We start from the raw sequence: 16000 nt of genomic DNA, 5'->3' as shown, positions 1-16000 counted from the left end.
GCCCTAACATCTTGGTTGCAACTGTTGTGTTTATCAGACATAAGGAAAAGCTTACATTTTAAAGAATGAGAACCAGAAAGATCAGATCAGTTCCAGATCATTTGAGAAGTTTCGTTTCATCTGAGGTTCAGATTTACTCCTGCTTTACACAATCACCCACTTTAGAGGAATTCACATGTCACTCGTTTTTGTTTGAGTACAGAAACTCAGACGTTTAACTTTTCGAAGTTCACAGTATCAACATTACGCATCAGTGGAGCAAGCCTCAGAATACACACATCAGACGCAGGATGACTCAGCTGCTGTCATTTCTGTTGGTTAATAAATATAATGAAACGCTAACATCTGCTTAGTGTCAGTAGAGGATCTCTTTGGACTAATCATTCATAACATTGAAGAAAAACGTATGCTGAAAGCAAATAATAGATGTTTACTGCTGCAGCTGCAACATGCAACAGTTGAATCTGTGATCATCTGCACCGTGTGAGGGTTGACTGCAGGTTGATCGGTCGGAGCGTGTGCAGCAGCTTTTATAAAAGCCGACATAAAACCAAGCTTGATGTTGTGAATCTTTAAGAAAGCATCATCAAAGAGGTTCCTGGTTTCTGGCTGCGGATGGATTGACTGAACAAAAGAATAAAAAAAGTAAATCAGCTAAATCTTCAACAGCTTCTTTGAAAGCTAAAATCGCTGAGAGGGAAGCTGCTACAAAGCAGCCGAGGGCCTCTAATTCACTCAGAAATAGACTCACTTGTTGGGTTCCCACATTATAGACCTTAACGAGCAACAACTCAATTTACTATCACATGGTGAAATTCAGATTTGGATCCTTTTCTTCACCCAAATGAAACCTTTTCTGCTGTTAGAAAAACTTTTCCAGTTTACCATAGATGTGTGTGTGAGTCATACGTGTGTTTTATGCAGGGCTCTCAGAGTTCAGCCATGGTTTGTTTTGCGGAGACATTTGTGGTCAGACTGGCAGATGCAGGAAGCCTGAGGAGGGTGGAGTTAACAGAAACAGAATAACCCCCTTTCATATTTTATTAGGCAGCCTTGTTGCGGTAGTCATCTGATACAGGTCTAGTCCTCAACTAATACAAATGAGACATCTGTGCAAATTAATAAAAGGGATCAATATCGGCCAATTATCAGCAGCTATGAAACTCAAAATTAGAATTTTTGGGGGACCGTGAACAGAGTAAAGAAGAAATGATGATTTATAAAGCGTTTCTTAAGATAACCAACAAAAACTCATTTTTCTCAGTCCATGAACTCATCGCAGCTAATGAAACATGCTCAGTGTCTTTAAGACGCTGTCGGTGTGCTGGCCACACACACACACACACACACACACACACACACACACACACACACACACGGAGACGGACAGCATGTCGCTAGCAGAGGACCTCTTGTTTTTTTAAGACATCTGTGTTGTTTTTGCCCACGACGGAAGCCGACTCGGCCGCGCGCTGTTAGGTGTTGTGCTGGAAAAAGTACCCTGTAGTAGCAAGCGCTTTCAAAGCAGCTTGTTCACAAAAAAGTGAGTTGAATTAGGAGGGAGGGGGTTGACTTGTGCTAAATAACTGTAGATAGTGTTATATGAAATTCTCATTAATTTATGAACACTTCCTACTAGGTGTACTTTTTTTTAGCACAACACCGGTCCAGGGCTGCTGCCATTAGGAAGAGGGTCGAGGGGCCAAACTGCCTTACGGATGTGTCCACTCAGAACAATTTTGATATAATTTATATAAGCTGCCAACAAAATAAAAGCAACTTCATAATGAAATCATTTTCTGAAACAGCAGAACTATTTGCAGAAGTCTATACATGATTTGTTCCCCTTCTTTCAAACTTTTCATTTAAAGAACTGCAGCACCTTGAGCAAATGCATCCATCGAAATTATTATGCTAATTTAAAGATAATTAATTTTTAATTACGTAGGCAGGCAGGGATGGGATAGGTTGTCATATTTGACCACACCTCCTGGATCCTCAGCAGGTTCAAATAAAAGAAGCATCCTTTCTTCCTGCAGGCTTCAGGACCTGTGGTTCCTCGCTCCAGACATCAGGTGAGATCATCGGCTCCTTATTCCTACAACTGATAGATGAAGTTACGTTGTAACTTTAATCTTTATCTGGATCATTTCAATATTAGTAAACCTTTTTAAAGATCTCAACCATGGCTCAAAGTCTCTGGAGCAAAGGTGTGTATTCATCCAGCGGTATCCGCTTTGAAAGCTGCGCTGCAGATGTTCAGCCGGACCCCTCACCGACACGTTTAGATGCATCGGGCTGTTCTGCAGCTGTAATCAAGGACAGTCAGAATGTTAACAGGCTACAAGGAATGTCCTTTTGCAGCTTTGAAAATGCTGGTTCAAGTTTGCTCCGTTCAAGTCAAATGGAGCCGAATCCATCCAGAAAAGGAGGCGTTGTCCATTTACGTAGAACTCCCTCTGACTCGTACAATCGTCATTTATGGGATGTAAACAATGGCCATCAGGCCAAGCGTGCAAGAGTAGAAAACATCATCAAGGGCATTTCTTGCACAGATGTGACAAATAAACTTGAGCCCAGCTACGTGAAGGATGAAGCAAATCCAGATCACATGGAGAGAGGTGGATCTGAAAGCTTGGGTCAGAACCAGCTGCCAAGAAAGCAGCATCAACACTGCAGACCAAGGACCAAGTTCGGTCACATGGAGGGAGAACGTGAAAGCCCAAATGGCAGCAAGGAAGAAGAATTCCCAGTATGGACAGCTACTCCTGAAACCTATCCAGATGCGGAGTTTGATGATCCCTGTAGCAAGTTTGAAAGCAGCTCAGGTAGAAAATGTCAAGGATGGAAGGTCAGGCGAATGAACTACTTCCAGTCCAAACCTGACAGAATCAAGCTGATGGCAGATATTTTGAAGTATGAACTGTCTAGAGCAGTCAGCAGGAGCGTCGATTCGATTTTCAAAAGCACGCCGCTTTTACAGACATCATCAAGTGACGTGGAGAACTCAGAAACTGAAACACCGTTCCGGTCAACGGTGTGTGAAGATAAGTTCAGGTTTTCTTGCTGTGGGACTGCAGAGGTCCCAGACATCCAAACAGAAGCTCTTCCCCTGGTGGTCCAAAAGCCTGACCTAGAACAACGCGACAACTTTGTACCTCAGCCTGGTCCTGCAGCTCCTTGTTTCCCCAAACAACAAACTCAGATCCGTGGCCAACACCAGTCTGTTCTAAGGAGAGAACAAACGGAGCAGAACTACAGCGCGGATCATTGTGCTCTTAGGTGCTGGGAGGACGGATGCTCAGAAGCTGCTCGGTCCAAGTTGGACACACAGTGGAATTCTGTTAAAGTAAAGTCAAAGGTCAACTCCAGATCGGTGAGAAGTCCGCCGACTTCCACGACACAGATGGATCCGATGCTTCTGGAAAGTCTGTGTTTGCCACAAGTGAAGTTAGAAGCGGACAACCCGGACAAAAACAACCCGTACGTGCTGAACGTATCCTTTAAATCATCTTCTATGGCTGCAATAGCAGCTCTTCTTACTGCAGCGTGAAAAGTTGCTTTTAGATCCCACAAACGAGGTCCTAGTGTCTTCGACACATCTAAATAACGTAATCACAGATTATATCCAGGCGGTGTTTGTGTGTCATCCTTAATGCATTCCAGGAGTGTCTGACCACAAACCACCTGAAGAAAGCAAAGCTTATGTTCTTCTACACCCGCTACCCGAGCTCACTGGTGCTGAGGGTGTGCTTCCATGATGTCCAGGTGAGGAAACACTCAAATGAGCAACACGATGATAATGTGCTGAAAACTGCATTTCCAACACATCTCTTGTCAACACAGGAGTTTGTGTGCATGAAATAAACTTTAAACGATGTGAAAATGTAAAAAACGAGACATGATCATGTGATTTATTCATTTATTTTAATTTCAAAATATGCACAAGTTTAAGTGCGCTTACATAAAACAAAAAACACTGACTTAAGTTAAAAATTCTCACATTTCTCCAGTGAACTTACCTGCTCTGTGTGTGTGTGTGTGTGTGTGTGTCACAGTTTACACGCTGCATCACCTCCCAGCTCATCAAGTGGTTCAGTAACTTCCGGGAGTTTTACTACATCCAGATGGAGAAGTTTGCCCGGAATGCTCTCATGGAGGGAGTGGTGGACGTGAGGGATCTGACTGTAGATAGAGAATCAGAACTTTTCAGAGCTCTCAACATTCACTACAACAAAGCCAACAGCTACCAGGTGAGGAGGAACTCAGAGCTTTAAGATCATTCTAAAGGTACAGGAGAGATGGCTTCCTAAAATTATACTTCCAGTCTAAGGAGCAAGGATCCTGGATTATCTCACATCTTATCACGTTTATCTGTTTGGTGCTCTCTAAGCCAGGCGTGTCCAAATTCCTCAAGACAAGTGCCAAAATCCATGGATTAAAAGTCCGTGTGTGCCAAAAAAATGTAGATTTATTTTTTCTAAACATATTTTATGGTAATTAAAAAAAGTATCCTCAAAATAGACATATTAGAACAAATATGTACATTAAAAGTACCCCTCTATATAAATAACCTACCGGGAAAATAATTAATTCTAGAAAAAACAATTGGGGTCCCACTAACCGCTGTCCCCAGGCTGTCCGTGGACATGCCTGATCTAAGTATTAAAAAACAGCACCTGCACCTCTTCCTAAATAAATGGCACAGGCTTTAAAACACTCCTGTGTAAAGTAATACCATATTTATTACATTTAAATCTTCCTTATACTTTTAGATGGCTTAAGAAATTGTATGCATGCCCAAACTATTTACCAACGTTTTACAATTTAAACTTCTTTAAAAACTTTTATCATTGGTGTGCTAAATCCTGATTAATGGCAGTTGACAATAAAACCACACTATCTAAATGCTTGCACTCTAAAATACTGACACTTTTGAGTGGTTCAATGGGGAACCAAGTAATTAAGGTTTAATGCAACATTTTCTAAAACCCAAATAAAGAATTATAAATTTTTGTAAAACCTAAAATAATAACTTCCAACTGTAATGATATCTGTTCATTTTGGAATTCTTATTTATTTACTGAACAGTAAATAAAGCGTGGTTAGATTTTTAAACCCATTGATAAGGAATTGGCCTCAAAAGCAATGTGAGTTAACTTGTCTTTAAATGAGAGTCTATGTAAATATTCTTAATGCACACAGACAATAGATGATCTTAAAGAACTAAATCCACAGCGATGAACTATTATTTAGCAAATTTTATTTAGTCTTTTGGATTTTTTTAAAAAATGTGTATAGTGACAGGTTGGTTAGTTCTCATTTGCATTTTACAGAGGAAAAAATAGGCATATATATTATTTAATATTTTAAAACTGATAAGATTTTAACATAATCATAAAGTTAGTCACTATGTTTAATGTGGCTTGTAATGATATTTGTGGAAGTGAATTTAGAAATATCTCTAGCTCGCTACTTTCAAAATACTGTGTAATAATGTATATATAATTATGACTACATATTAATATATACATTTATAATTATGATACAATTATGAATGTAATACATGCTAATAATGTTTATTTAATATTTCATGTGCCTAAGAAAATGTAAAAGGTTTTGTTACAGTCAACCATTACTTTTTAAATGTCAAATCTGACCCAATGTTATCTGGTTAAGGACTGCTAATAAGATTTTTTTAATTGAACATCAATTTTTAAACAGTTGGAATATTTAAACAAAGGTCCTAAGAAATTATTGCGAACATATGAAGGCACTTTTTAAAATAAGTATTGCACAAAAAAATGGGACATAATTCTAACAGAAAAAATATTTACATGAAAAAAACAACAACTTTATACTGCAGAACACAAAACAAGATAAATAAATAAAAAATAGTAGGAATAAGTGTGCTTCTGGCTCAGAATTATACAATTTTATCAGACCCAGGGTTACCTGCACTACTTTCATTTGTCTATATTTTAAAATGAACAGTTTATGTTTTAAAGACAGACATCAAACATACTTGGGTGTATGTATGTCTTAAAGGTGGAGACATTAAAGAAAAATAAATCGGATTATTAAAATTAGCAACTGAAGCCTTATGTGTGTGTGTATATATATATACATATATATATATGTATATAAATATACATATATATAAATATATGTATACATATATATATATATATTAATACATATATATGCATATGTAAATATATATGTATACATATGTATATATAAATATACATATGTATATATATATATATATATACATATGTATATATATATATATATATATATATATATGTATATATATATATATATATATATATATATATATATACATGTTAACAGTAACAATCTCATCTTAAGCCAATACTCGTTTCTGTCAAGCCCTTTTTACAGATACACTGTGCCGGCAAAGCGGCGTAATATTATAAATGCACCATGGCGTTCCACAAATTTTGCGGCATTTGCTGCCCCGCTTGGTAGTAATATTGCGGTAATTGTCTGTCTCAAACAGCGATTATGCCATAGCGCAACAGAGGGAGGTGTTATGATGACATTAAGAGTTTCTGCCGAGCTCTAGCCAGCAAATAGATAAAAAAATGAAAGTAAACACAGGCAGTAAGTTTTGCTTTTTGAAGAAAATCAGCTGAGACGGGAACCTGGAGCACTGCAACGATCCAGGAGCTTCTCTCCATTAACAGCTGAAGCTCAGATTACCAGAAACTGCACGAGGACTGATGGGTACAGACACCTTTAGGAGCGGCTAGTTAAAAAAAAACATAACAATCACGGCTTCAATTGCAATAAAAAACAAGTTATGTCCAATATAAAGGAAGTCTGTGGCACAGCAGAGACTGCCCCCATACCCACTTTATGCTGCCATCACGTAATCTTTTTGAAAAAGGACACGATTGCTCCACATTATCGCCACTGTCTGACCACTTATAAACAACCCAAGTGTTCCTGATGCAAATTGACAGCATGGCTTTGTAAAAATGGCTACAGCATGTGCCAAGTAGCTGTGGTCACTACACAGCTCATCACTGTGTGTGAGTGAATAAGTGCATAAGTGAATCACTAACTGTAGCGTAAAGCACCGAGTCCTCTTACACAGAAAGACGCTAATCCAGTGCAGGTCATTTACCATGTTTTTTTAACATCAAACAGGTCTCCACAACATACAAGCTTACGTAGCAGTGTACATACAAGGCAGTAGTAGACCCAGCTAGATGGATAATAATTGCTCCCCGAAAACGCAAAGAATGTCAAAATAAAGACAGTAAATCACACATGGCCAAGTTTTGAGTACAACTCAATTGTTGTCACAAGTTTGTTGCCTCAGGTTCTTTTTGTGGCAATATTTGTGTAATTCTTAAAAGTTTTGGCCATGTGTGTTTCAAAGCCAACCAGGAAGTGACTTGGAGAATACCGGTTGCTTTTTAAAACAGTAGCTACGTTTAAATGGTCACAAGTAATCAGAATGAATGCCCTATTAGATCAAAAATTCTTCATGTAAACATGTCAGTCTGAATATTCTGATCTGATACAGTCCAAACCGAAAGAAATTTCATTCCGATTGGGAGAGGTGTTTTTGTCCGATCATCAATCTGGTTGACGTCCACGTACACTCATTCGGATTCTTGGGAGTCAAACAACGCCCACTGAGCATGTGTGCAACTTCAGCATGGCATCTTTCTGCCTTTGTAGTCTTACACCACTAAACACTTGTGTATCTGCATCAAAATCTAGTTTTTTGCATTCTGAGTGATCTCGGTCTGAATAATCAGGAAAAAGTTCTTAATGGGAGGAAAGCTGTTACCTAGAATGAGTTTCTGCTACTTACAGTATCAGTTACCCTCAACTGTATTGATAAGATGGACAAACCCAATGGTTTATGAAGAGCTGAATTTAAAGAAAGCACAGTGGGCAGTTCCCACCACTACCTTGGCCACGACGTGTCAATCCTGTGTGCATCTCCCCCCGCCTGCTCGTCGTGCTGATTTATCGGCCTCCAAAGACTGGCTCTAACTTCCTAAATGATTTCTATGATCTTGTGGCAGACTGTATCTGGATGCAGAAACTGTTGCAAAGTTCGTGGACTGTATGTCTGTAAGGTTAGAGTCCTTTAACCCAGATCCATCTAACATTGATCACTACTCACAACACTTTGAGTCTTAATTAATTTTGTGTTAATTTTAACACTTTGGTCCTGAAGTCGCCTAAAAACCCACCTCCTCCGCTTCGCATTCCCTGAATGTGTTTGAGTTAGGCCTTCATTTATGTTGATTTTAATTTCCTGCTTTCATTGGTCTTTAACTTGTTTTACTCATTTGTTTTCTACTTTAATGTTTTTACCCGTTTTCCTCATGTACTGTGTTCAGCTTCTTGGGCTCTCCGACAAGGTTGTGGATGGCGCTTTATAAATGAAGCTTTGATTGATTGAAACCTTCCGTCAATTTGCATTAACGCCGTGGCAGCATCAGGGACTCTTAGACACTTAAAAGTGGTCAGACCGTGGCGGTAATGTGGCACAATCAAGTACTTTTTATAAAAGATTAGGTGATGGCGACATAAAGGGGGTATGGGGCGGTCTCTGCGCTGCCACGGACTTCCGTTAATCTTGGACATAACTTGCTTTTATTGTGACTGAAGCAGTGATGTTTAAGCTTTTTTAACAAGCCACTTCTAAGGGTGTCTGACCTCATCAGTGTGAAGTTCTGAGCTTCAGCTCTAACTGAGATGCTCAAGGAGCACAAAGGCGCTCCAGTTTGCCATCTCAGCTGATTTTGTTCAAAAAGCAAAACTTATTGCCCGTGTTTACATTCATTTTCAATATATTTGCCAGCCGAAGCTTGGCATTAACTCCTCACATCATCATGACCATTACCACAATTTTACTACCAAGCAAGGTGAAAAGAATGCTGCAAAATTCGTGCAACGCCATGCCGGCATAGCACGTTTATAAGACACACCATTGTGGTAATATTACGCCGATTTGCCGGCACGACGTGTCTTGTAAAAAGGGCTTCCCAAATAATACAAAAATGGGACTGAGAGCAGAGCTGTGAGGGTGAGGGCAGATGATTGACACTCATCGCTGAGCCGATGTAGCCACAAGCTAACCAAAGCTAATGGAGGTTGGTGGGCGCATTTAGCCAGAAAAGAGATTAAGCGACTCTGCAACCCTCTGGCTTGCAACCCTTAACATGCAGCTGAGGCCTTTCCTGCAAGAATGGGGGAAAGCTGCTAGAGCCATGAATATGTATATGCCCCATTGAGTGCTGGAGTGAGTATAGGTGTTGCCATGGTATTGGATGGGTTTCCACTCCAAACCCAAGTGGAGTTGACGCAGAGTGAACAACTATGCCCGTTTTTGTGCAGCCTATGGCTGCGACAACCAGTGTATTAGTGAAAACAGATTACATGGGATAACTATTGACTTTTCTAGCCTCCCTGTTGAAAAATCCTTCATATGTTCTGTTGTGGATGCTGGTCCAGGTTGCAACTCTAGTCTAGCATGATATGCAGTTTTTTGGATTTTGGACCAGCATCCCGTCCTGGACCAGTATCCATTTAACAGCATACCGTGCTGGATAAATGAATGATAAATAACCCCCACACTTGTATAGCACCTTTCAGTCAAAGGACTCCAAAGCGCTTTACACTAGTGTGTTTCATTCATCCATTCACACACATGCTGGTGGGGATGAGCTACAATGTAGCCACAGCTGCCCTGGGGCGCACTGACAGAGGCGCGGCTGCCGAGCACTGGCGCCACCGGTCCCTCTGACCACCACCAGCAGGCAAGGTGGGTTAAGTGTCTTGCCCAAGGACACAACAGCAGAATTCTCTGTCCAGAGCCAGGATCAAACCTGCAACCTTCCGATTACTGGACAATTCGCTCAACCTGTTGAGGTACTGCTGCGCTAGCATCAGTATACCAACAACCAAAACACAACATATTTTTCAGCAGGGCTAAATGTAGGGATTTTATATTTGAAATTATTTTGTTTAATTGTATTTTATATTTGAATCATCATGCCTTACATTTGTCTGATTTAGTGAAAAAGCATAATAAAATATGTTTTTTCATTGGGTAAGCACCTTTCTCAGTAGATGCACTGAGGCCACCGGTCAAAGACACGCCCGAAGTATTAATTATTTCAAGCTTTAATTACATCTAAAATTTTGTCACTTCCGTGTTGGCTTCACTTTTGGCAGGTGGGGTTTGCCCCTTGGTTACCCCCACCCAAGTCCTACTCTACCCACATTCCTAATTAGAAAAATGAGCCAAGAGTCTTTAACAGTGAGTGACAGACCACTGTTTCTAGAGACCCTAGAGCAGTGGCGAACTGGCCATAAGGAGCATAAGACAATTCCCGGTGGGCTGACAGGTGGAGTGGCCCGCTCCGTACTGCTTCCAGTTTACCTTTGTTACTTACCTGGATTTTCAGGACAAGAAAATATTTATAAAGTAAAACAAATCAAGTCTACTTTCATATTCCAAAAACACAAATAAGAGATCAAATTACAAGTCAGAATGTCTAATTAATCCCTTAATCTTCTATTGATTCCCAGGTCCCAGAGAGGTTTCTGGAAGTGGCTGAGATTACACTGAGAGAGTTTTACATAGCTATTTCACTGGGAAGAGATTATGATCCATCCTGGAAGAAAGCAATCTACAAGGTGATCTGCAAATTGGAGAGTGATGTACCAGCGGAATTTAAGAAACATTACACTGGATAAAATATATGCCACAGACACTTTAATAACATCGACTTAAGTCTCCATGATTAATGTGGTTTTAAAAAGCTTGGTTCATTTGTGCATTCCTTATGTTAGATAGTAAATATGTTTTCAGTACTACATTATTGTATTTTCCTTATCAAATAACCTGGTCAAGGAGTAGCTGCTCAAATCTGGTTTTTGAAAAACAATGACAGTAAAGGTGATTATTTGTAATTTAACATTTACTTTGTATTACAGCCAACAAAAGCAGTTTTCGTCTGTCTCAAGAAACATTTGGTTTTAGAAGCACTTTCCACACTTAACACAAAATCGGTTCCACACCAGGGGATTAAAACTTTTAATATTCAGCTGAACAAGGCCATGACATTTTTTTTTTGCATACAGATTATCTATGATTTAAATGTGAACTTAACGTATTACTATTATACAGTTTCAGTCTTCTGTTTCTTTGAAACTGCCATCAGCAACATTTCCCTTTTCATACTCACCATGTGGATTCTTCATTTTCTGGCTGTCAGTTGGTAAAATAAAAGGTGTCTTCATCAGCAGTTACGTACTTTTTCATTGCTTAAGTCGTCTTCAATTAAAGCAGCAAAAGAGTTGATCTTCCAGAAGAAATCCTCAAATATGAAAATTCCAAGGGTTCAATGTTGTTTCCAAAAGTAAGGATAAAAACAAAGAATGAAGCAAATGTCTTCTGTGGCATACGAAAAGCAGATTGTAACAAATAAAAAGAGTTAATAGGTCTTAGTAAACGTGTTTGGCCTCTTTTTAAACCAATTTATTTACATCTAAATAAATAAATGTTTCCATGTCTTAATCACCAGGTCCTTATAAAACTCCAAATGTCTGGTTTAAAGTTGTGTTTAAATATGCAGGCATTGGCAATCAGATTAAACGTGTGGGGCACTCATTTAATTAATACATCTGTAGTGGTCTAGTGGGAATGAATGCCTTGCAAGTTGTACTGGGGGTGGGGGGACTGCTATGTGCTTGTTTCAGAGAGCGGCAGGATCTGAAGTCTGATTTCCTGATATTTGGACATCTCTCCTCTTATTGGCTGACCGTCATCAAATTAGTCCCTTGCAGGAGACACGACAACCCCACTCGATAGAGTAGTTACGTCCCTCCTTCCTTTGTTTCCAAAGGAGAAAAACTGACAATCCCTGCAGCCAGCTGGTTATGAAATATGTTTTATTATACCAGTCCTTCCAAAATAATAATAATAATAATAATAATGCATTGAACTTATATAGCGCTTTTCTAGACACCCAAAGACGCTTTCACACACACTCACATTCACACACTGCTAGTGAAGGTAAGCTACTTGTAGCCACAGCTGCCCTGGGGAGGTCTGACAGAGGCGAGGCTGCCATTTGGCGCCGTCGGCCCCTCTGACCACCACTAACACAGGCAAGTTGGGTGAAGTGTCTTGCCCAAGGACACAACAGCAGGATACCCCTGACGGGAGCTGGAATCGAACCCATGACCCATGATCATGAGGCAACCCGCTCTACCACCTGAGCTACTGCTGCCCCAAAAATGACTGAAACATTGGAATTTTTGGGATTTTCTCACTGTAAAATTCTCACTATATTCTTACATACTGCACCTTTAACTTAAACAAAGGTGACCGTGAGCAGTGTTGCTTTTGGAGACTGAAATTGCATCCTGCTCTGCTGCGTCTGTCCTTCCGTGGGACATCTCGTCTGGTAATGCTGTGTGTGTGTGTGTGAGATCCTCAGAGAGAGAGAGAGAGAGCGAGAGAGAGAGAGCGAGAAAGAGAGCGAGAGAGAGAGAGAGAGAGAGAGAGAGAGAGAGAGAGAGAGAGAGAGAGAGAGAGAGAGAGGGAGGAAAAAAAGGACGACTTCAGTCAGAGGCATTTACTCCAGAGTGATAATGAATTGCGCATGCGGGGAGCCACTGCTGGCTGACTCAATCCACCAATCGAAGGCTTCCTCTAAAGGTAGGCGTGAATTTGAGCCTGCTAAACAGCTGACAGTTGGACCTGTTCGGCCTGAAGCAGACTGCCTTGGGAAGAGACCTGTAAAAACAACTGGTTGTGTGCGAAAAAAACAACCAAAAACCAGGTTATTCAGATGCGAACACTCCCTACTGTATCTACACGGAGTGGAGCCGGCGCCAGTGTGGAAACCAACATAAATGGGTCCATGAATGTTTAGGGACAGTGTGACGTAGATCCTTCAGGCTTTTCAAATCCTAGCTTTTCACCATCTATTTTCTATAAGAAGCTAATGCAGAACATAGGTGTAGGAGATTGAACATGTTTTTATGTTCAGTCTGCATGAAAAACTCGGAGACAAATTAAAAACAGAATACTTATTTTTTTCTAGGTTCCACACTTTTACGTGAAATTAAGACTATACTTTTGCGTAATTACTTATATACAAAAAAAGCTACCTTTTTTAACAGACATTTGATGTGATACAATCTCTTTGCCAGATGGCTACAGAGATGCAAATACAATTTCAGTGTCACAAAGACTAAAGGGAAACTAGGCAGTTTTGGCTTGCTTTTAGCACCCCCTGGTGTTAGTTTGTAGAACTGAAAGAAAAACCCATCTCCTTGCTGAGCGTTCATTTTTTTAACAGCTTAATCTTACAGCTGAAAGGTCTTCCCAGCCTTCATTAGTGACTACAGGAGTGATTAATCACTAAATTAAACAAATCAGCTGTGTTCATGATCTAAAGCATGCAACAAATGAGCTGGAAGCAGACTGCTGCACCAGGTATGTCAGCTCAATTTTTTCTCTAAGTCCCAACAGAGCAGAAGAGCAACTCTGAAGTTACAAATATTCTGGTCACAGGGGGTGGTAGGGGCTGGGTTGCCTTTCATTAACCCTATAAATGGTCATTTTAGCACATCCTGGCTCAAGAAAACGATATAAAAATATGAAAACTTTGCAAAGTATCCCTTTAACAACTTTTGGTTCAGGATGTGTTACAGTATAGCAATTATGTAATAGTAGCAAATAGTAATTTTAGAGGGGACATTCCTGATCCATCCAGTAACTCTGAAATAATTTGGCACTCAAAAGGAAACCGCTTAAATTCAGATCTGTTGGCACAAAAAAAGTTAAAATGCTTTGTTGTACTTGCTGAAAGATTCACATCGTTAGTTATGAACATTGTCAAGTGACGAGAGGCCGAGACTCTAAGGCAATAGATACATATGCAGGAATAATACTCTTGATAAGCCAGAATATTAATTGGCAATTCCAAATGTGGGTCAGACCAACATGCTGTCATTTACAACACATCTGAATTAAAACAAACTTTATTCAAGTATGAAACCCCACTCTTCAGAGAAACTGATTATGTGAAATTTTTATTGTCTTTTTCCACTAAACACTGATAAACAACCGCATTACAGGTTTACAGAGAAATAAGTCAGAAGTATAAAACACAGGAAAATTGAACATTACGTGGATGCTTAAACAGGAGAAGCACCAACTATGAACCACAACTTTAATATCCAGAGAGGAAAACAAAGACTCTAAATAGACTAAAAGTTGATGACAGTTGGGTCAATCCGCCTGACGTCCGTTTCATCATCAGCCGGGTTCACATTCTGGACACCTGTGGACAGTAAAATGACATAAATGGGTCATATATTCCTGGTTTTTCAACACACCAAAGTTAGCTTAACTATATAGAATGATGAGTGAAAATGTTTTGTCTTTAGTTTTAAAGGGGACCTATTATGCAAATCTGACTTTTTACATATTTTGTGTTGCCGTATCGGTCTCTACTGCATCTATAAACACACCAATAGTGGACAGACTGTCCATCCATTTTCTGTCATTTAGAAATATGCCCAAAAAAACACGTTTATCAACAAGTTCATGAATGTGACGGTAACTGCTCATTTTCACGTGTGGTCAATACCAAGCATGATAGTTTAAACAAAAGAAGAAGAAAAAAAAGCCACCCTATCAAGGGATGGATGGATGTGGCAGGTAACAGCTTGTCTCACTTAAAGTGATAGAGCAGTGAAACGGTTAATTCTGGAACGTACCGAACATATTAAAGAGCAAGACACCCCCTACAAAGTTGGTTTTACTGCACTCCCACTTCCTGTTTGAAAAATGCAACAAATGCTGTTGCCTGGCAGACCGACGGTGGAGGCGCTTAGAAACACACACACAGGCTCACAACAACATTGTGACATCATAATGTACCAGCGGACATAATAGTGTACCTCTTAGCCAATAGCATTAGCAGATTTAAATTCAAATGCAGTGCAGGGTTGTCCTTAAGAGGGTGCAACACAGATTTAGCCAGAATATTTAAATTTAAACTAAGATGTACTTAAGTACCAAATTATCGACTACGTGTCTACAGCACAATTAGAAACTCATTTTTATATAGTTTATCAGCAAAATAAAGTAGATTTGGGGGTGACTTGCTCTTTAACAATAGAGGTTTACTTGAGTGATTTTACGCTAAACCAAAAAAACTTCATAAACATGTTTTGTTTAGAGCCCAGAACTATTTAAACTTATAATTTGTCCCCTTTAAAATATTAAACAGGTAGTTTTAAGAGTAATGTCATAAACATAATATCGTATGTTTTCCCAATTAACCACAATTTACTTTACAGAGGTACTTTTTCGTACAGGAAAAGCATGCTGAATAAGATCATTAGTTTTATACCAAATTTCTTCATATTTTGCTCAAGACGACATTGATAGGCAATTTTCAATATTCTTTAAGACTTGGTCTTTTTCATTCACAAGCCACATAAATCACACAAACTTTTAGTTTGGCAAAAAAAAGTATGATAACAGTTCAAATGTAAGAGATTTTCTAATATTCTATGAACCTAAAGCGATGTTGCAAAGACAATTCGACATCCTCCAAGTTGGAGAACTTCAGGAAACACGTTACAAATAAATAAACGTGGCACAGAAAGTTTAGGATGCTAATCACATTTTCTTTTAGAAAAATTAATATTGACATTACTTTAAAATAACTTCTATAAGCTATTATTAAACAATATTTAAAAAAAGAGAAGCTTACGTACCTTTGCATCAACTAAAAAAGGATAAAAATAATCTTCTTAGAAATACTTGGTGCGGTTGAGAGCTTTTTGTGCCAGCTGGCCACTCTCGTCTGTTATTTTTTCCCAGTCTGTCTGACCAACAACAAAACCAATAGCACGTTTTCGATCGGCATCCTTTTGCTCCTCCAGATCAGCCCATCGAACCTGAACAAAC

At 39.3% G+C, this 16000-nt stretch overlaps 2 protein-coding genes across 6 annotated transcripts in view; one reads left to right on the top strand and one right to left on the bottom strand.

Annotated features, from left to right (window-relative positions):
• Positions 1–2331: 2331 nt before the first annotated feature.
• On the top strand, positions 2332–10972 carry LOC129165253 (prospero homeobox protein 1). Its single transcript, XM_054747899.2, has 4 exons — positions 2332–3496; positions 3667–3768; positions 4059–4253; positions 10591–10972. The coding sequence occupies exons 1-4, from the start codon at positions 2351–2353 to the stop codon at positions 10756–10758; spliced, it is 1611 nt and encodes a 536-aa protein (XP_054603874.2). The 5' UTR covers positions 2332–2350; the 3' UTR covers positions 10759–10972.
• Positions 4021–16000, bottom strand: part of ylpm1 (YLP motif containing 1) — a 47842-nt gene continuing 35862 nt past the window's right edge. For 4 of the 5 annotated variants that reach the window (XM_070542745.1, XM_070542751.1, XM_070542749.1 and 1 more), the window contains 2 exons: positions 15808–15990; positions 14083–14360 (listed from right to left, as the gene is read on the bottom strand). In XM_070542745.1, the coding sequence (XP_070398846.1) occupies positions 15844–15990 (147 nt within the window). In that variant the 3' untranslated portion in view covers positions 14083–14360; positions 15808–15843. Of the gene's footprint in view, positions 4186–14082; positions 14361–15807; positions 15991–16000 lie in introns of those variants that run through there. The other variant, XM_070542752.1, reaches the window with a different exon arrangement.

This window comes from Nothobranchius furzeri, chromosome 2, assembly GCF_043380555.1.
Source record: "Nothobranchius furzeri strain GRZ-AD chromosome 2, NfurGRZ-RIMD1, whole genome shotgun sequence".
Classification (NCBI taxonomy): Eukaryota; Metazoa; Chordata; class Actinopteri; order Cyprinodontiformes; family Nothobranchiidae; genus Nothobranchius; species Nothobranchius furzeri.
This window is presented reverse-complemented; position numbering and strand designations above follow the sequence as displayed.